The sequence below is a fragment of the Hemiscyllium ocellatum genome, chromosome 16, assembly GCF_020745735.1.
Source record: "Hemiscyllium ocellatum isolate sHemOce1 chromosome 16, sHemOce1.pat.X.cur, whole genome shotgun sequence".
Taxonomy (NCBI): Eukaryota; Metazoa; Chordata; class Chondrichthyes; order Orectolobiformes; family Hemiscylliidae; genus Hemiscyllium; species Hemiscyllium ocellatum.
The window spans coordinates 39,779,972-39,802,821 of NC_083416.1; the positions used below are offsets into that span (position 1 = coordinate 39,779,972).

The 22,850-nt window shown below is 38.8% G+C and overlaps 1 protein-coding gene across 1 annotated transcript in view; it reads right to left on the reverse strand.

Annotated features, from left to right (window-relative positions):
- Positions 1-1,031: 1,031 nt before the first annotated feature.
- The window catches only part of LOC132823558 (glutamate receptor ionotropic, delta-2-like), a 536,033-nt gene continuing 514,214 nt past the window's right edge, over positions 1,032-22,850 (reverse strand). The window contains exons 15-17 of the mRNA XM_060837503.1: positions 21,120-21,357; positions 17,009-17,302; positions 1,032-1,163 (exon numbers count right to left, since the gene is read on the reverse strand). Coding sequence (XP_060693486.1) covers positions 1,032-1,163; positions 17,009-17,302; positions 21,120-21,357 — 664 coding nt within the window. The remainder of the gene's footprint in view (positions 1,164-17,008; positions 17,303-21,119; positions 21,358-22,850) is intronic.

The window sequence follows — 22,850 nt, forward strand, 5'->3', positions numbered from 1 at the left end:
TCCTTTTCTTCCTCTTGAGCTGCAGTGAGACCACCTCTCTGAACTATCCATGTAACTCATCACTGTTGCTCACAGTGACTTCAGCTGCTACCCGAGTTTCAATATCACAGGCCAGGTTTGTGACTTGCTGTACATTATAAGCCATGTGTTCCAATCAAGACACCTGTATAGCTATTCTTAAACTTGAACTTACCTAATCTCACTTAGTCTTAAACTTAATTCTCTGACATTAATTTTAATCTACTTCCCCCTTGCCAAGTTTGCTCATTTAAATTACTTTATTATGGTGGCCCTGACTTTCACTTATTCCTGTTGATTGTCAGTTAATATCAAAAAATACACTTTTCTAGTCATGAACCAATGAACCCAGCAATTCTATGTACTGCTGGGTACATTGATTTATTTCTCCAAGTATGTGTTCTCTATGAGTTACAGCTGCTAAACCAGGCCTCTTCGCATGAGGTGATGAAGAGCAGGGGCCCCAATTCTTCGGCCTCAATTTATTCTCTGCTGCCTCCTCTCTTGCTACCCTACTGACTATAAAGTTTGGAGAGGACTCAAATGAAAACGTCATAGGGGCAGCCTAGAGAAAAATGTCATTAGTCTTGTACAACAAAATGTTTGGTACATTGAGAAACATGCCAGAAACCTTACTTTCTGTCAGAGAGCATGGAGAGGTACAGCATTATCCTGATACTTGGCTTGGAGCACATCCTTTCTAGCATCAAAGTAGTGGTCAGTTTCATTCACTTTCTTGTGGACCCAAACATGGTGGCCTATGTTGGAACTTTCATCAGCACAAAACAAAACAGTGAACCAATGTCTGAATTTCAAACTGAAATATCATGGCTGAGGATTACAATGTGCCAAGGATGTTGCAGCAGTGCAGACATCTGTCCACCAACAGTTTATGAGGATTGCAGAGAAGCTGCGTGAGGAGAGTGACAGAAGCATCATGAAGCATCAACTTGGTATTCCTTCTGAAGAAGACAGCATTTATCTTCAGTGCCACTCTGCCAGTGGCCTTGCTGTCACTTCTCAGCCAGTGCAGACTGTTGTTGCCCAGGCTGAGATGGTGCAGTCAGCAGCCAGGCTTTCGAGATCTGAGACTGCTCAAAACAACCTCCAAGGGCATCTGCATTCTCTTCTATTGTAGACAGGTCCTAAGAGCATGCAGAAGGCCACTGTGTTGACTTGTGCATGTATTATGGATTACTTTATTTCTAAGTTCATTCTGGAATATTTAATTTGTGTTGGTCGTTTTTTACAGTGTTGCCAAAGGGATGTTTAGATATTCAGTGACAGAGCCAAGGTAAGATGTGGTATTGTCGTTAAGTGGGAAATTGGGGACTGTTTTTACTAGTCTCAGCCTCAAATGAGGAGAAAGTGAGGACTGCAGATGCTGGAGATCAGAGCTGAAAATGTGTTGCTGGAAAAGCGCAGCAGGTCAGGCAGCATCCAAGGAGCAGGAGAAAGAAAGGCTCATGCCCGAAATGTCGATTCTCCTGCTCCTCGGATGCTGCCTGACCTGCTGCACTTTTTCAGCAACACATTTTCAGTTCAGCCTCAAATGAGCACTTCTTGAACAGCCCATATGAAAGGGGTTGTATAAGTTGCCTCCTAATATTCTTATCCTCCATCTCCTCCACTCTCTGCTCAACTTCTTGCTGTATAGTTGTTGGAAAATGTTGTGTCTTCTGATGGTGAAGCTGTGCAGCTTGCAGCAAACCACCATGAATTTGGAAATCCACTCAGCATCTGCAGAACACTGCTGCCAATGAAAGTATTGTTGCAGTTCCCCAATAATCTGCTTCATCATATTTTGTCTGTTTGCATGGCTTTCATTGTATGCATGCTGTACATATGAGCATGTTTCTTATCAGATTTATCAGCCATTTGAAAGAAAAACAGAAATTGCTGGAGAAACTCAGCATGTCTGGCAATATCTGTAGAGAGAAAGCAGAGTTTTCATGTCCAGTGATCCTTATTCAGAACTGATTGCACCTGGTATGTATGATGAAGATGGGGTGAGCGAAGACATAAAGAGCAAACGACAGATGGAGATAGAACCCAGAGAGAGAACAGCAGGAATCGGTAATGTGAAAACACAGCAGGTCAGGCGGCATCTGAGGAGTAACAGAATTGACGTTTCAGGCATCAGAAATCAAGAGATGGAGGGCGTGGATGGTGTCTTGAATGTAAGTCAGGAATTCCTGGACTGAGGGGCACAGGATGATGTCAAAGTATGAGGAGATAAGTTCGGTGGGCAGGAGCAGGCCGAGATGATGAGTCAACTGGGGCAATGAGGTTTGTGAGTGTTGGGTAGGAGGTAGAACCAGGCAGTGGGGGTTCCTGCACTATGAGGTTGGAGGCTGCCTGATGCCTGGAGGAAGAATGCCTCATCTTTCAGCTTGGGACCCTCTGACCACATGGGATCAATGTGGATTTCACCAGTTTCTTCATTTCCCCTCCCCCCAACTTATCCCAGATCCAACCCTCCAACTTGGCACTTGTCCTTTTGAACTGTCCTACCTGTCCATCTGCCTTCCCACCTATTTGTTCCACACTTGTTTCTGACCTAGCAACGTCACCCCAACTTTCATCTACCTATCGCATTCCAAGCTATCCCATCCCCTCCCATTTATCTTTCAGCTCCTTGGGCCACAAGCCTCATTCTTGATGATGGGTTTATGCTCGAAACATTAATTCTCCTGCTCCTCAGATGCTGCCTGACCTGCTGTGCTTTTCCAGCACTACACTCTCGACTCTGATCTCCAGAATCTGCAGTCTATATGTTCACCGGAATGGGTAATGGGTAGCTGGAAGACTCAACAGCTGCTAATGGAGACGATTAGTAGCTGACAATGGGTCGGTTGTGGTAGCAGCCCATGTGATAACAAGGCCCGGTGTGTGGGGATTGAGAGAAGGACATGGGAGAATGTGCTCCGGCTCTAAAATAACTGAACTCAATATTAAATCCTGAAGGCTGCAGGGTCCCCAAGTGGAAAGTGAGATTACTGTACTTCCAGCTTGCACTGAGCTTCTTTGGAGCACTACAGCAAGTCCAAGACAGAAATGTTGGTCAAGGAACATAGTATGTGTTGAAGTCGAAGATAATTGTGCTGGAAAAGCACAGCCAGTTAGGCAGCATCTGAGGAGCAGGAGAATCAACGTTTCGAGCATAAGCCCTTCATCAGGAATGAGGCATGTGGCCCAAGCAGCTGAAAGATAAATGGGAGGGGGGGTGGGGGTGGGTGGGGCTGGGGGAAGATAGCTGAGAATATGATAGGAAGATGAAGGTGGAGGTGAAGGTGCTTGGTTGGAGAGAAGGGTGGAGCAGACTGGTGGGGAGGAATGGACAGGTAGCACAGTTCAAGAGGACAGTGCTGAATTGGAAGGTTGGATCTGGGATAATCTGGGGAGAGGGGAAATGAGGAAACTGGTGAAATCCACATTGATTCTGTGGAAGATGAAGTGTTCTTCCTCCAGGCATCAGCTAGCCTCCAACCTCATAGTGCGGGAACTCCACACCGTCCGGTTCTACCTTCTACCCAAAATTCACAAAATTCACAAGCCTTACTGCTCTGGTTGGTCCATCATTTTGGCCAGTTTCTGCCCCACTGAACTTATCACCACACACTATTCTGTCCCTTTTGGTCCAGGAACTCCTCACCTACGTTCAAGGCACCACACAAGTCCGCCACCTCCTCCAGGACTTTTGTCTCCAGGGCCTAAATGCCTTATCTTTACCATGGACATCTGGTCCCTGTACACATCCATCCACCATGACGAAGGCCTCCAAGCCCTCCGTTTCTTCCTCTCACACCGACCCAGCCAATACCCTTCCACTGACACTCTCATTCGATTGGCTGAATTGGTCCTCACCCTCAACAATTTCTCCTTCCAATCCTCCCATTTCTTCCCGACCAAAGGGGTAGCCATGATCACTCACATGGGCCACAGCTATGCCTGCCTCTTTGTTCGATATGTGGAACATATCTTCCACAGCTACACTGGCACCATCTCCCACTTTTTCCTCCGTTATATTAATGACTGTATCGACACCATCACATGATCCCACGAAGAGGTTGAACAGTTCATCAATTTCACTAATACCTTCCACCCCAATCTCAAGTTCATCTGGACCATCTCAGACACCTCCTTCCCATGTCTGGACATCTCCATCTCCATTTCTGGCAACCAACTCAACGAAGACATCTACTACAATCTCACTGACTTCCATAGCTATCTGAACTACATCTCCTCCCACCCTGCCTCCTGTAAAAACGCTATCCCTTATTCCCACCTCCTCCGCCTCCACCGCATCTGCTCCCAGGAAGACCAATGCCACCATAGAACATCCCAGATAGCATCCTTCTTCAAATACCGCAATTTCCCCTCCCACATGGTCAACAATGCCCTCCAGCACATCTCCTCCACTTGCTGCATATCAGCTTTTGAACCCCATCACTTCAATCGCGGCAAAGACAGAACCCCATTGGTCCTCACCTTCTACCCCACCAACCTCTGGATACACTGCATCATCCCTTGCCATTTCTTCCACCTACAAAAAGACCCCACCACTAGGGATATATTTCCCTCCACCCCCATCTGTGTTTTGGAGAGACCATTCTCCCCATGACTCCCTTGTTAGGTCCGTTCCCCCCAACAACCCATCCTCCACTCCTGGCACCTTGCCCTGCCACCACGAGAAGTGCGAAACCTGCACTCATACTACCTGCCTTACCTCCGTCCAAGGCCCCAAAGGATCCTTCCATATTCGACGGAGATTTTCCTGCACCTACACACACATCTACTGTGTCCTTTGCTCCCGATGTGGTCTCCTCGACACTGGGGGGACAGGATGCCAACTTGCGGAACGTTTCAGAAAACATCTCTGGGACACATGTATCAAACAATCCCACTGCCCTGTGGCCGATCACTTTAACTCCCCCCGCCACTGCCAAGGATGTTCCTGTTCCTCAATCAAACTGTAACAACTTGATGTCTGGAGAAAGAATGCCTCATCTTCCATCGTAGGACCCTCCAACCACACAGGATCAATGTGGATTTCACCAGCTTCATCATTTCCCCTCCCTCTAGCTTAACCCAGATCCAATCTTCCAACTCGCCACCGCCCTCTACCTGTCCATCTTCCATCCCACCTGTCCGCTCCACCCTTCTCTCCAACCTATCACCTTCACCCCACCTTCATTTACCTATCACATTCCCAGCTATCTCCCCCCAGCCCCACCCCTCTCCCATTTATCTTCCAGCCCCTTTGGGCCACAAGCCTCATTCCTGATGAAGGGCTTATGTTGAAACATCCATTTTCCTGCTCCTCAGATGCTGCCTGACCTGCTGTGCTTTTCCAGCACCACACTCTTTGACTCTGATCTCCAGCATCTCCAGTCCTCACTTGCTCCGAGTGTGTTGAAATGTCAGGAAACCAGAAGCTCAGGGACATTTTTTGGACAGGAGCCGTTTGGTCAGTGTACGGTCCCTGTTGCCGAGTAGCCACCCTTGGCCTTACTGTGGTTTCACAAATATGGGTGGTACAGCAGAATTTTGCTAACATTATGATGGTTAGTATGATAACAGCATTGATATGCATGATATACTCCTATGGTCACACATCAATTGGAAGCTGAAACAATGGGAGCCTTTTCAATTCTCACACAGGCCAGAGTGGACATTCAACACTGGCAGAACAACCTGCATGCCAGCAATGGCTCTCTTCACCATGAAGAAACTTGTAATTGTAGTAAAACGATTGTGCTTGCTCCATCTTCTTCTTTCTGCCAAAAAAGAATGAAACATAATTCGCTTTCTTTGAATGGAGAACTTTAGTGAAACCCCTCACTCAATGCACACTGAGTTACTGTATCTATCTTCTGCTGAAGCCTGGAAACAAATAATTACATAAAGGTTCACGGGTATCATCAGGTCTATAGTTACAAGCTGTGCAGTCTTTGGCCCTCCTCTAAAACTGTAGTTATAATTGCAACAAGTGACAAATTTTAGTGAGAAATCACCATTGAAACATAGACATCTCACACACTGTCTCCTGAGCTTAGGCAGCAGAATTGTTTGAACACAATAGAAAGATGTGATTTTCTGCTTAGAGCCCTTCTCATCTTTCACCCTCGCCTGGCATCTTGTTCACCCTGCATGGCTTCTGTACATTCTCCAAATACTGCCAGAACCAAGGGAAATGTTCACGGGTACACCCACAAGTGAGAACAACTGGCTTGTCCAGAGGTCTTGAAGTTAGATAAAAATTCTTCAGCGTGTACCACTTCCTGTAGACTTTTGCAACTCAATGTTCATGAAATCATTATGACAGAGAAAATCAACAAACCCCTTAACTTTAATTGTTGAATGTTGTTTTAAGTAGTTCTTGCATGGAAGCTGAACACATGTTCAGTATAGCAAAGGTTAAAAGAAGTGCATCAGCTGCAGTATTATGTCCAAAATGATACCGCTGACATCGAATTAGCATCGTAATAATCTGCCTACTCAGCATTTGTCTGGCTGTGTCCTAATGCCCTGTAATATGGTGTCTGGAGTAATTCACCTCAAAGTTATACGTGTGCTCTCTATAGATGCCCATTTGAAGTTCCAATGGCACTCGTAACAAAACAAACAACCAATCCCAATTCCTTGTTAGTTGTTTTAGTGAGGCTTATTATCTTAAATTGAATTGAACATGGTTTCTCACTGTTTCTTGCCCTGTTCACACACACCATGACTTTTTGTGGGCTCTGTACTGGATGCAAAGGATTAGAGAAAGTATGCACGGAAAGACAACAAAAAAAGTTATTGGCAGTTATTGGAAAGGTGAAAGGTGAGCAGTGTTTTCTTGTCACTGACTATAAAATCTGACACATACATTACAAGTATCATTCGATCAAGGTACACTCACCATATTTTAAACACAGGTGCCAAATAGCAGCTTTTAAAATAAACACAAGAGAAAGTAATAGTTATATACATGAAAAATATTTTTGGGCTATATTCTAACAGATTGTAGAATTTATTGTGCATAAAAATGAATAGTTTACAAGAACAACTCTTTTTGTATTGATGGTGTTTAGTGCTCTTATAAAAGATGTTATTTTGAAATACCTCTTGAGGTGCTACTATTGGCATGATTTCAGTCAGAACTTCTTGTACGTAAAATAATGGAAAATTTGAAATCGTGTGACAGCCACACTAGGGATAAAAGGATAACAAGGGAAAGATTAGGGCCCATTAAAAACCACAGTGGTAATTTGTGCGTGGAGCCAAAAGTTCTAAATGAGTACTTTGGGTCCATGTTCACTAATGAGAGGGACAATAACAGTGTACAAATCAGGAAGAAGGTCTGTGATACAATTAAAGAATTAGCACAGACAGAGAGGAAGTTTCAAGTAGTCTGGCAGGATTAAAAGTACACAAATCTCTAGGGCCAGATTAAATATATCCCAGACTGATGAGTGAAGCATGGGAGGAAATAACAGCCACAGGAGAGGTGCTGGAGGGTTGGAGGACAGGCAATCCAGTATCATTATTCAAGAAGGCAGGAAGAAGTAAAGCAAGAAACCACAGGATTGGTCAATCAAATCTAATTTTTGGGAAAACAATGAGAAGCAATTCTGAGGGTCAGTTTGCATTTGGAGAGGTAGAGATTAATGAAGTAGGCAAAAGTGAGGACTGCAGATGCTGGAAACCAGAGTTTAGATCAGAGTGGTACTGGAAAAGCACAGCAAGTCAGGCAGCATCCAAAAGCAGGAAAATCAATGTTTCGGGCAAAAGCCCTTCATCAGGAATGGAGGCAAGAAGCCTCCAGGGCGGAGAGATAAATGGGGATGGGGGTGGGGTTGGGGTGGGGAGGCTGGGGAGAAGGTAGCAAAGAGTACAATAGGTGAATGGGGGTGGGGATGGAGGTGATAGGTTGGAGGGGAGGATGGAGCAGGTCGATGGGAAGGGAGATTGGCAGATAGGACAGGTCATGAGGACAGTGCTTTGAAGAACAGGCAGAATGGTTTTATTAAGGAGACATCATATCTGACCAGCTTGAGTGAATTTTTTAAAGAGCTGACCAGATATTTACATGAGGGCAATGCATTTAACATAGTCTACTTGGACTTCAACAAGGTTTTTCATAAAGTCCTGAATAGCAATAGACTAATAGCAATGGTGAGAACCCATGGGACCTCAGGATATTGGGAAAATTGGATTGGTGAGTGGCTGGACACAAAGAGTGATAGTTGAGGATTTCTTTCTGAATGGACATCTGTGTTCAGTGGGGTCCCACAGGGAGCAGGTTTGGGGCCCTTACTGTTTGTGGCTGTTGTAAATGATTTAGACTTCAATGTAGGACAGTTGATACAAATGTTTGAGGGATGGCAAATAGTAAGAAGGATAAACTTATTTAGGAGGACATACTCAGGCTGGTCAAATGGGTTCATCAGTGTCCAATAGAATTCAATCTGGATAAATGTGAGGTGACACACAAGGTCAAACAATGAAAAGAGATACATGATGAATAGTGATACAGGACCCTTGAAAGCACCAACAATTGCTTAAGATAGCAGATAGATAGTTAATGTGGTTTAAAAGGTATATGTTATACTTGCCTTTATTAGTTGAGGCAGAGCGTTTAACAGCATGGAGGTTCCACTGGAACATTAATGTAAATGTAAATGCATGAAATGTTGTTTAGGCCACAGCTAGGGTATTGCATGCATTTCTGGAATCCACATTATAGGAGGGATGTGATTGCACTGGAGAGGGTGCAGATGAGATTACAGGGATGTAATGGGGCTGGAGAGTCTCAGTTATGAAAAAGATCGGAGCGACTGAGGTTGTTTTCCTTATAGCAGAGGAAATTGAGAGGATCATGATTGAGGTGTATAAAATTATGAGAGGTATAGACAGGGAGAAACATTTCCCTTGATGGAGGGATTAATGATTGGAAGCATAGATTTAAGATGTGGACAATAAGGTTTAGAGGAGATGTGAGGAAAATCTTTTTTACCCTGTATGTGGTGGGAACCTGGAACTCACTGTCTACAAAGTTGGTAATAGCAGAAACCCTCATAACAATTAAAAAGTATTTAGATGTGTTATTGCATGCCAAGGCATAAAAGGATATAGGCTAAGTGCTAGAAAATGGGATTAGCATAGTTAGATGGTTGTTTTTGACTAGCATAGATGCAATGGGCTGAAGAATCATGTAATATATTGTAGATCTCTAGTATTAAAATAAAATAAAGTCTCCATAGTTTCACTAGACCATAGAGAACTTCCAATGTTTTAACCTGAGGTTCACTGCACCTCAAGCGAGGGGGTGTGATTGGGAAGGAGAACCTATTTCTTTTCATATGTCAGTCCTTCCATTTCGAGAATTATTCCTGATAAATCTTTGCTACATTCCCTCCATAAGCAAATAAACATTCTTCTTCACATGGGAGATCATAACAGGATGGAAAGAGAAATATTTTGTGAACCCACCTTTACAATCTCTGCAGGCCATCTGGTCCAGGAACAACCACCTAATGTCAGGAATAAAGTTGGATGAGTTTGATCCAGTGGCAGTGAAGGAAAGGTATTAAAGTTTCCATTTCAGATTGTGTGTTGCTTGTTGGAGAACTTGCAAGTGTGGATGTTACCATGTCTCTATTATCTTAGTCTGTTAAGGTGGTAGAGATTACAAGTTTGTAAGATATTATTGAAAGACGTCTACTAAGTTGCTGTAATTCAACTTGTTAATGGTACACACTGCTATCTGTGCATTGGTGGTGAATGGAATAAATGTATATGTTAGTAGATAAGACACCAATCAGGTGTGTGGCTTTTTTTAGATGGTGTTGAGCTTGGGAAATGTTGTTGGAGCTACACTCATCCAAGCAAGTAGAACATATTCTATCAACTTCCTGACTTGTACCTTGTAGCTTTGCAAAGTGAGGAAGTGAATTAATTGCTCAGAAATCCCCAAATCCTATACACTCTTATTATTTATATGACTGCTTCAGTTAAAATTTTGACCAATGATAAGGATGTTGATGGTGGTGTCTTTAGCAATATTAAGAACATCAAATGTCAATGAAAGACCTTGCCAGGCACTTGTGTGGTGAAGATATTACTGCCAGTCATCAGTCCAAGCCTGAATGCTATCCAAATCCTGTTGCATTATTGACACGGAGAGCTACACATCAAGAGTTATAAATTGTGCTGAACATTGTGAAATCTTTAGCAAATTTATCCACATCTGACTTTATGCAGGAAGGGAGGTCATTGAGAACACACTCTTCAGCCTAGGAGACTATCCTCGGGAACCCTTGCAATGACATGTTTTATTCCTATTTTTAAGATTCCATTCTCTTTCTGCTGCTATACATGCTACCAATTAAGAAAACTGACAGTTAATAGTCTTCTGAACTTGGCTGGGCATTGTAAGTCTTCATGAGAGTGACTTAGTTGATTCACTTGCATGATTTTTCAGCACATATTGTAAAATATTTGATGGATAGAGCTGGCAATTAGTCATTAAAGTATCTTCCATATGGATAACAGTACAATAGAGAGTATCTTATCTATATCCAGTTTTTGTTGAAGTAGAGTGCTTATACGATGGAATTAGAAAGGACATCCATTATAGTTAATTTGTTAAAATTTCACATTTTATATCTTATAAAGAGATATACTTTAATTTTATATCTTTCAGTTTGTTGGATATCAGAGATTTATATTCTGTTTGATATAGCTTAATAGAGACTTTTTTCGACTTGAACATGTCTAACCAACTTGGTCATTTATGCAATGCACATCAAGAAAAGCATACAAACACTCCATACTCACATGTTATTGACTTGATTTAAGCAATATATATCTTGTGGCATTGTGAAATGGGCTACAGTGGTGCATATAATTCTAATAATTGTGAGAATGTAAATAAAATATAAATATAACCAAATTAATTCATAATTTTCCAAGGCATTTTAGCAAATCAGCTCTGTAATTCTGAACTATGTTCAGTAATTTAGTATACATGTAATGCTCTTCGTTACATTTTTGAGAAGACTACAATATCATGTGTTAATTTCAAATTAGTACTGTATAATGCAAGAAGAGAAAAAGTAGCAAAAGGAACTTGATATATGATGTGAATAATAAGGTGGATATTATTTAAAATCTTCCCACAGCGCACCCCCCCCCCTCCAATTTATCTCTTAGCCCCCCCAGGCACTCCTGATGAAGAGCTCATACTGGAAACATTGACTTTCTTGCTCCTCAGATGCTGCCTGACTGGCTGTGCTTTTCCAACACCACACTTTTTGACTAAAATAATTGCCATGAATGTAAATTGAATGTTGGATGTAATTTCAATCCATTCATATTAGTGCTCAGTCTATGCTGTTCATTCACGATGGGATTTTCTACATATAATTTTAATGTTAATATTAAGAAATGGACTGTTTTTTCCCTCTCCAAAGGTTGCTTCCTTTTTTCAGTGTGAACATTATTGGCTTTAAGTGAGATGTGACATAAATATATTGAAATAAAGAACAAATAGTGGAAATCAAAAATGCAACAGATAAAGTTCTTCATTAAAAGGCATTTATAACAGATTCTTGTGATAGTCAGAGGCAAACACATGCCAGGAAAGTGTAATAAAAGATGTTATTTAAATTACACAAGGAGAAATTTGAAAGCACATAAAAGGCAATAATAAGAACAGTTCACTCATTGGGCATACAGTAACACAAATATGAAAAGAGAACAAAACTGCTTATCAGCATTATGGAGAGGTGTCCTAATAACATAACTAAGCTGTTAGGGCACTGTTGTACTCTTCTCTAGTCCATACAGCATTGGTTTCACATCCATATATGCAACAACAAGTTCAGGTCAGGTATTTTATCAAATGCAATCTCATAGTCTTACAGCAGGAGCACAACATTCTAAGAGATGCTAAATTTCACACAATGATTCTGTGCGCCGCTCAAAAAAATGAAAACATCACAAAATGAGCATGTTAACATTACATATTCCTAATATCATTGCAATTACTTCTCACAGATTCACTCTTTGGAGAAGGTGAATTAAATTAATTGTTTCAAACAAAAGTTCCATTGTGCTGTCTATATTTATTACCTACAAGCAATATAATGATTTGAACATGTTACAAATCAATGAAGCTTAATTCTTCATTTACACTTCCAAGTATTTGTGTTTGCTGAAACGTTACAAAGATTTTCCTCACATCGCTTCCAAGGGAGTTGCCAGAAAATTAGTTTGCAAATTAACATGAGTTTTCTACACATGTCAATTACTTGTCGCAGTAATTTGAAATTAATATATAGATTTTGTCACACAGGTTGGAGTTTCATTAATATCTGAAAATATATCAGTCACATAAAGAAACATAGGAAAGGGCATAGTCAATTTACCAAATAGAATCTGTTCTACCATTCAGTGAGATCATTGTTGATCTGTAAATTATTCCTTACACCTGCTTGGCCCCATGTCTCTCATAACGTTTAGATATCAAAAATTTATATCATTTAAAATTTAGTATGAATTATTGGTTTAGCATTAGCTGCTATTTGCAGGAAAGAGTTGCAACTTCCTAACAACCTTTTGTCTGTAGACATCTTTCCTAACTTTGCTGCTGAAATTCTGGCTTGAATTCTTCGGCTTTGTCCCTTAGGTTTAGATTCCATAATCAGCAGAAATAGCTATCCTCTACGTAGCCTGTCAGTTCCCTTTAATACCTTGTCAATTTTGATCATCCTAGCCCTTAAGTTTGTAAATTTTAGGGCTCTCCATTACTCATATATTTATTAATAGCAAAGGTGATGGAATAAAGAGCAATATATCCAAACTGTTGATGATACAAAGTTAAGTGACATTGTAAACTGTTTACATTGAAGTATAAATGAGAAGGAGAAATTCATACATTAATGGGGAAATAGGTTTCAAAGTCGGCAGGTGAGAAGGAATCCACTTTGGACCTGAAAATACTGACCTGGAATAAATCCTAAATAATGAAAAGCTAGAAATAGCAAAAAACCAAGGAGACTAGGAGCTTCATGTGAAGACATCATTAAAATGTGATGGACAAGTACATAATACATTAAAAAGGCAAATGGAATGCTTGGCTTTATATCTGGAGAACTAAAATATGGGATTAAAGGGTAAATAGAAGGCATGCAAAGATCTAGTTAGAAAATGCCTGGATTACTTTATATAATACTAGCCACTACAACTTAAGATTATCCTTGGTTGAGTCCATTAGAATGACCAGAATGATAGTCATATTGCAGCAGTTAAATTAAAACAATGATTTCCGATTCTTCCACATTGAAATCCATTTGCAACATTTCTAATAATTTACTTAAATCATTAATATCTCTTCATAATATGTGTCTGTCTATACTACTTACAATATTGTCACCTTGGTCATTGGCAAACTTGTTATGTAGCTGTCTATCACATCATCTAAATCATTAATACATATGGGGTGTTAGGGTCCAAGAACAGGTAGGATACCATTTGTTACACCCTGCAGATAGAGGATGAGACCATACTCTTACTTTCTGTTTCTTGCCAGTGATTACATTTCCAAATATGTTTTCAATACCATAAGCTTCAATTTCAGTTAACTTTCTCTTATGAGAGAGTTTATTTAGCATATTTTAATGTCCATATCATATAAATAATACTGTCTTATCCACTACGTCCTTCACCTCTTCAAATATACAAATCAGACTAATCAGAAATGAACTACTTTTTTTATAAATCTGTCTCTGATCAGCTGGAATTTTCCAAAACGTTCAGTTATTCTAACTTACATTATACATTGCAGGATGGAAACATTTGCTTAGAGCAGCATTATGCTGTTGGTATACATCACTGTCAGTTATTACCAATATGGTTCATATAGTATTCTCCTTTGACACCAAAGACATTTGCCATATTGGCCAGGCAGGTAACAGACTATAGCACTGCCATAGTGCTGCAAGTCTTGTGGAATGGAAGGAAGTGGTAGTATATGAAAGATTGTCCCCTTATTAACTTCCCAGTTACAAATGAGAGTCATAGAGATATATAACATGGAAACAAACTTTTTGGTCCAACTTATCCAAACTGACCAGATATTCTAAATTGATCTAGTCTCATTTACCAGCAGTTGGCTCATATCTCTCTAAACCCTTCCTATTCATATACCCATCCAGACGCTTTTTCAATGTTGTGATTGTACCAGTCTCTACCACTTCCTCTGGCAGCTCATTCCATTCATCATCATCCTCTGTGTGAAAAAGTTGCCCCTTAAGTCCCTTTTAAACCTTTCCTCTCTCACCTTGAACCTGTGCCCTCGAGATTTGGATTTCCCTACTCTGGGAAAAGATTTTTGTCTATTCACCCTATCCATATCCTTTGTGATTTTATAAACTTCTGTAAGGATATCCCTCAGCCTCTGTCACTCCAGGGAAAATAGCCCCAGCCTCTTCAGTATCTCCCTATCGCCCAACTCTCCAACCCTGGCAACATCCTTGTAAATCTTTTCTGACCCTTTTAAAGTTTAACAACATCTTTTCTTAGGAGAGTGACTAGAATTGAATGCAGTATTCCAAAAGTGACCTAAACAATGTCCTGTATAGGACAATGACTTCTGTCAGTGCACTGACCAATAAAGGCAAGCATACCAAATGCCTTCTTCACTGCCCTGTCTGCCTGTGACTACTTTTAAAGAACTATGAACCTGCACTCCAAAGTCTTTGTTCAGCAACAGTCTCCAGGACCTTACCATAAGTGAAGTTCTGCCCTTATTTGCCCTACCAAAAGATAGCACCTCCCATTTATCTGGATTAAACTCCATCTGTCACTACTCTGCCCATCGACCCATCTGATCAAGGTCCTGTTGCATTCTGAGATAACCTTCTTCGCTGTCCACTACACCACTTCTCAGCTAAACAATTTTAAAAACCAATGTCATCCTCTCTCACCTCTCTTAAATAGTGGACTGATGTGCAATTTTCTGATCTAAAGCAATGGTATCTGAATTGAGAGAAATTGGAAGAATGCAGTTAAAACCTTATCATGGAATCTATATGATTCTAGTTTTTGTCACTTCAGTGCCATTGTTTTCTCTATTACTGGTATTCTATTTTGGTTACTTTTTATAACTTTATTCCCCTGATTAAATTTAGCTTCCTTGAGATGTCAAACATGCTATCCTCCTCATATCACATCTCACAGCCTGGTCAAAATTTGCCCATGTCTGACATTACAAATGCTTTAAAAAAACTCTGAACTTTTCAAAGTAAACAAGTTCTAGTCGTGAACACTGAGCAGCTGTATCTTGCATTCTTACAGTTAAGTTAACATGTTGCTTGTTTAGAATTCCAAAACAGTAATTAAAATTTGTTAGGATGGAGCCAATGGTTATATAAGACAAAATCATGTTATTTAATAATAACTTCGGTAATTAAAATAAAAATTAAAAAAAAGTTAAGAATTTGGAACACTGTTTTACTATTGCTACAAAGCTAGAACCTGCTCAATTGAGTTAAATATTGGAGTGTTACACACCAGTACATTTCTTGCTGGGCCATTATTTTTGATTACCCTTGTAATGGTCATGACAGAAACAAACATTAGAGGTTAGTTTATTTATGTACTTAATATTGTACATTTAAAAATCATTTGAAGTTTAGAAGGAGATTGACAGTAAATGATTTGAGTAAAATTATAGCTCAAATGTCTGAATTATGCAACTGACTCATCAAACAGTTTATTTAATCTCTTACACAGAAGGATGCTGCCCCCTAGCTCACCCATATAATTTTACCATCAGTCATAATATTGAGCTGCTTATACATCTTGAGCATGGGTTAAAAAAATGTATTATTTTGGAAACTTTTTTTTACAGGAGCAGAATTTCAGCAAATTATACACTAGATAAATTAATTACCTTAAGTTGTGCTTCATAGAAAAGATTTCTAAAAATTCTCAAAAAAGTATACAGACTAAAAAAATGACCACCTCATTAGGTACTGTCAGTTGATAATAAGCGATAGATTTTGCAATTTTATTTTACTGATAATACAGTGAAATTAATGTCATTCTATGTATATTTGAATTTATTTGTTGCTATAAAATTGATGAATTTAACACTGTTTCTATTACCTTTCTAAAGTGCATCGTTTTGTACCATTATCGAGCCAATGTAATATACATTTTTCTAGATTGAAGCATTTCAGATTGACATAAGTAACTAAGCAGCACATGTAACTCCACATAAAAACTTTCCCCACTATGCCACAAAGAGAATACCCTCTTACTATCTCAATAACCTCGAATGTCTCAGGTGATAATTAGTTCTGATATAAAGACAGCATCATTCTGAATGTTATCTATTCCTCCTATCTTCATATTTTCTTTGATTTTATTTATTTCATTTTTAATACCTTGACTTCATTTTTTGGCAAATACTGCTTATTGACAAAGTCTACTTAATATTGAAAGATGAGTTGGAGATTAGGCACTTCCTCAGCAGGTATTATTTCCCTTTGCTTTTGCATGTATCTTGATGGTCAAGATTACAGTGGTGTTGATGGAGGTCTAAGAAGGTCATCTGTCCACTCTTTTTGAGCTGTAAATGGTTTGTAGGATAGGATGAAATGAAAAATAAAGAGAAGAATGTAACTAAACCTGGGGTAAAAATCTACACATTCATACATTGTAAAATTAAATGACAAATTGACTATAACAATATGAGAGTTCTACTCCTTTAAGAATTGTGTGGGATCAAGTAGAACATGCACATAATTATTAATTTTCTGAACAATGCAATCAGATCAATCCAGCAAGACTTACAACTGCATGTGCCAAATTCTTCTGCAAAGATGTTCACTTACAATATTCAGAAACTCACATTTCTTATGGCTGCACATAGTTAGGATCAGAGGAAGGAAGAAGGGCTGCTCGAATCTCTCTCATTTTGTGATGTGCATACATATTGTGCAGTTTGTTGACCAGCTGTGCCACTCAGTGGCAATCCAGATGAAGTCTTAGCTGATAAGCTACATGTGCTTGTCCTCCGCATCTGGTCAGGTATGAAGGTTGACATTGTTAAATTAGTGTTCCTGAAATCACCATATTGTTCCTGATTTTCACCAGTTGGCATTATAGATAGTTCAAATGAATTCAAGTCTACAAATGATGGTGAAAATTTAAGAGAGCTCTCATCGACTTTAGAGAAATCATCTGTTTGTTTCTGGAACTGGTCAATTTCGATTTCATTGTCCTCCTGCATACAGAGGAAAGGCAAAACAAAAAAAAATAATTTAAGTAATTTGAAATAATCAATGAAACAGTTAAACATATATGGAGTTCACATAGTTTTCGAAAAGGGGAAATGATTCTAAAGTTATACGTATGGTGCAGAACATTTTCAGACATTGTTTAGGAGAGTCTATAAAATGCAGTTTACTCCCTCAGTACAAACAATTTACCAAGACATGGCATTGAACTTCAGATGGATAAAGTTCAGTTTTATAAGGGCTCATGTAATAGTGGTTGTAACATAGGAGTAAGAGAGATTCTGGGGGCATAAGGGAAGGATATTTCCCCTGGCTGGAACCACCAGGAAAAATATTCTTTTAATTGGAAATTGATCATACACTACTGAGAGGTAGAGAATATCATTCTCTTGGAGGGATAGAACGTAAGTGATTGAAACTGCGCCAGTCATAGGATGGTGAAGGTACAGATGAGTGTCAAGTGTATCTCAACACACATGCACCTTATATGCAATTGAATATCTAGAGGCATGAATTTCTCTATTGGACAGATCCTAGCTGGAAGAGCACTTCATTCCAATTAGTTGTATTTACAATGAGGTGCAAATACATTCAGATAGGCTTCTTGGCACCTGCAATCAGGTGGGTTGGCTCAACTTTTATGGTCAGATAAATTGATTGCTAAAGTTTACCCTGGCATTAATATTCAGAATTTGTGACTCTCACTCAATTAATTCCCCCGGCTATATTTATTCATGCATCCTCGAGAACCAGAGAATTCCACCGACTGTTTCAACATTAAATAAATATTGCATACATCACAAAGGTTTGAGATTAGTAAAACCGTGGCTTTAAACATATTGAAAATACTGAAAGTCTGTCAGTATACTCCAGAATCAGTGAACTGTATCTTTCAGTCCTTCAAGAAATAGGGAAGGTTAATATGGAAATAGAAATCCAGTTGAGAAAATAATTCTTCAGTGAGGAGATTCTGTGGACTGCAAAACTACCAAATAGAGGGCTTAATATTATGGACCAACTATGGGGAGGAAAGCAGGGTTCCACATGTAAACAGGAGTGTCAGACCATCAGTGCAGTACTCACCGCCAGCCTACCCACCCAGCTATGCCATGATTTTACCAATTGTGCAGGTTCTGACAAGTGCAGACCAAGTCAGGCATTCAATGTTGCCTTCCCACGGCAACTTTCTCCCTTTCTTTGTCCAACAGGTCACTCCACCTTCCTTGCTTGGACGTGCCAGCCTGGCACCAATGAGAGCCCAAACCTACCTGGGAATGGGGTTCTTCCTCCTGTGCCTTTAGCAATTCTGGCATTAGCCACCAATCCTGATGTTGCACAGAGCTGCTGGCCTAGATAAGAGGAGACAGGATTTCTTACTGCAATTGGACGGAGGGCTCACCTAACTAGTTAAAGGGTGTCACACGAAAAAAAAATGTCGGGTGTGCAAAGTGAGGGTGAAGTTTAAAACTTTAAGCTGGGGTGAAAACAGCCAACCTTCCAGGTATAATTAGATTCATTTTTGCTATTTCTAAGGGTAATTAAGTAATATCAGAGAAATTGAGACTCATTAATCTAATTTCTTTAATTGAAATACAAATGGCATAAATAATTAGAAACAAATTGGAAGACAATATGTCTTATTACGTAGCCCTGGAGGGTGTTCAAAGGTGATTTACTAGAATGATACCAGCAATGAGGGATTTTAGATACAAGGAAAAATTAGTGAAATTGGGCTTATTCTCTTGGGATCAGAGAAGATTAAGAAGTTATCTTATTAAAGTTTTTAAAGTCATGAACAGTTTTGATAGGGTAAAGAAGAATGTTTTATTTCCACTAGTTAGCATGTTAGTAACTTTGTGGTCACCATTTCAAGATTATCAGCAAGAGAGCAAGGAGTGATTTGAGGTGAAACAAAAGAGTTGTTAGGATTTGGAATGTGCTGCACAGGAGAATGGTGAATGTGAATTTCTTAGGTGGTGCTTAATATATATTTAGAAGTAATGAATTTAAAAGCCTATGGAGATAGGCTGAAGAATGTGACTCGCTGGGAATCATTTCAGGAGCTGGTACAGATACAGTGAGCTGAATGGCCTCCTTCTGTAAAATTCTAAGATTCTATGAATAAAATGCATCCAGAAGGGATAGAATTTAACTTAGCAATCTCAGTTTTCAAACAAGTTGTACTCTGATTAATAGAAATTACATAATAGTATTCATTATCTAAACTAGCAAAAAAAAATTAAGTGAAAGAATCTTTAGTAAACTAAGGGTGGAGAATATAAAGAAAGAATAGAGGGTCCTCACAGCTGAAAACAGGAGGCAGTATAGAGTTAAGCTTACACATATTCCTCTTCACTTTCAGGGATAAACAAATTAAAAACTTGATGCAGCATATCATGACATCAAACTCAACTGAAATTAAGACCATTAGACCATAGGAAATAAAATCAAGGGTAGGCCAATTGGTCCCTCGAACCTGCTCAACTATTCAATAGGTTCAAAGTTGATCTGACATTCCTCACATTTCCTTTCCAGCACTTTCCCCGTAACCCTTGATTCCCCTACTGATCAAAACTCTATCTATATCAGCCTTAAATATATTTGAGGACTCCACCCTGACAGCTCTCTGTGGCAATGAGTTCTAAGACTTACAACCCTCCAAGACAAGACATTTCTTCTCATTTCAGTTTTAAATTGGCACCCCTTTAGTTTGAGACTCTATCCTCTGTCCTCGACTCTCTCATGAAGGGAAACATCCTCTCAGCATTTTATTGTGTCAAGTTTCTTAAGGAACCTATATGCTTCAATGAGATCACCTCTCATTCGTCTAACCTCCAGTGAGTAGATTATATGAGCCAACCAAGAGTTTTTAAAAACAAGTTAATTATGAATAAATTATAGAGATCTACTATCTGAATTATAAAACTACTTTTGTGTAAATATGCTCCTCAAACTATTCATCATTGGTATATTCATCCATATAACTGGATCTCATCGTCAATTCAACCATTTGGGCTTTTAAGGAAAGCCTTAACACAAAGTTACTCTTGAGTACTTAATAGAGAAAGTACCTGCAGTAGTTTCCAATTGCTTTCCTCATTGTTTTCTAATATTTTGAGTGGACAAAAACCATCACCACACTTTCCAACTTTATCAACTCATCGGAATAAGTTTTAAAATCATTTATCTTTGCAGAGAAAGATGTTGTGGATATTAATGTGTTCAATAATGTGATGAAACTGTATTAATATCAAAATAATTAAAAACAGCTTGGTACTTCTTTTATTTTAGCCTTGTATTTTACTTTAGCTTCTCTATGATATCAAATTCATTAACATTTCAAAGGATTTCAGTAGAATTACTGTCTTAAAATAAGAACTCTCCAAAAACAGATGTATCTTGCAAAACGAAAGGATGATATGTTTTATTTAATTGCTTGTGGGATATGAATATCATTGTCGAGGTAGAATTTATTGCCTATTACTAATTGTCCTTGAGAAGGTGGTGGTAAGCTACTTTCTCGAATTGCTGCAGTTCAACATAGTTTAGCTACACATAGGGAATTCCAGGGAGAGATAGTTGCAAGTCAGGATTGCACGTAGCTTGGAGGGAACTTGTCGTCTTCAACAAGTGTTTTTTAAAAAGATAATTAAATGGATGACCATTCAATATAAGAATAAAATTAAAATTAAATAACAATGTACCTTAAGAGTAAGAGCTTTCATGTCAACATTTACTTAAATCTTTGGAGTTTGTTGTAGCAGAAAACCTAGACTTCTGAGAAATCTGAGTTATAAGTATTACCTCTCTAGGAGAGTCTGATTTCTTTTCACCTTTCCACCAAATTTCGACCACAGCAGCGATGAAAGCCAAAATAACACCCAAAGCAAGAAAACCGAATGCTCCAGCAAAGTTTTGCAGATCCATTGGGCCTCCTTTCCCATGCGTCTTAATGTGACTTTGCAGATCACATTTCCCAACTTTGGGCCACCATTTCTGTTTTAAGGCATCCAGTTCACCACTTTGTTCCAGTTCTAGAAGTCTGAATTAAACATGCAGAAAAAGATGTTATTTATGGTCAATTCCATTCAGTGAGTGATATGATTCAATTACTTCCAAAGACAATACACATTTATACTGCATCTTTAACGTAGATAAATATCCCACAGCACTGCTTAAAAACATAATCAGATAAGAATTGACATCCTATGAAAGAAGGTGATTTTAGAAGAGGTGACTGAAAGCATGAAGAAATAATTAATTTGATATTAAAGATAAGGGAAATCTGAGAGTTTGTATCCCTGATCTCAGAACCTGGATAGCTGAAGACAAAGCTGTTAATGTTGAAAATGAAAGGAGTTAGGGATGCACAAATGGTTGAGGTCTGGGACAGTTATGGGGTGGAACAAGATTAGAGAGATGGAGGGGGAAAAAGTGATGAGGAAATTTGAATAAGTCAAGGTTATTTTAATGTGACAAAGGCATTGATTTATCAGATGAAAATCGGTTGAGGGAGATGATGGATCAATTTAGCAATAAAAGGAGGACGCCTTTCCAATAGACAGGTTAAGGTGGTAGAAACTTAGATGAGGTAAATTAAGATGTTTATTCAGCTGTTATCAATGGCAGCACTAAGTAAAGAACTGAAATTCATTGGAAGAGAATGAAGCTTACTAAGAATGGGACAAAAACAATTGTTTGTCTTCCCAGTTTTTAAGTGGAAGAAATTGTAATTTACAATGCAAAGGCAATGGAGGGATCAAACAATACAATGATGCAGAATGGAACTGGTGTCAGCAGTGCTTTATTATGTTATTTGCCCTGAAGAGTTTTGCTTTTGTAACATCTTACAGTGCCTTCTTTGTTGCTTAAAGTTTCATACTATATTATTACATTAATCCTGCAACAAACCACTAATTACTTGCATGAAAGTTTATTAAAAATAAACCCACAGTGCTGTTTTCTGATTGTGAAAATATTTTAAAAGCTTCTTAGCCCAGATTATTTTGTCATCAGGGTGATTTAAAGCAAAATCCATGCAAAAACCTTTGTTATTTTAATATTTTGAAACTTATGATGTGCTCTTGCAGGGAAATATGCATTACAGAGAATACATCTAAGGAAAGCATTTGCTCAAAAAATTTAATATTAGTACTTTGTTACATAAATTTAAAATATACAAAACTTCCAAAGATATTATTAAGGATGTTAATTCAAATTAATTCATATCTATAGTAGACCCAAAACTCTGCTCTTAGGTCTCTCAATATTTCAAGGTGGAACATTACACTAATTAAGTGATTTAAGATATAATTTTGAGACTCACTGATAGTCACTTTTATTATGGTAGAAAGTGACTCTGAGCCTGGGTGACATTTTACTTTCATTAGAGGTTTTAATCAGTGGAAAGGTCCTGAGAAATATTTTCACCATTTGAAGCACCTTACTATTTAAGTTTCATAACCCTCATGTTATTGTAAATAGATTATTAATTCATGTCATGTAACAAACTAATTATTCTACATTTTACTTGAA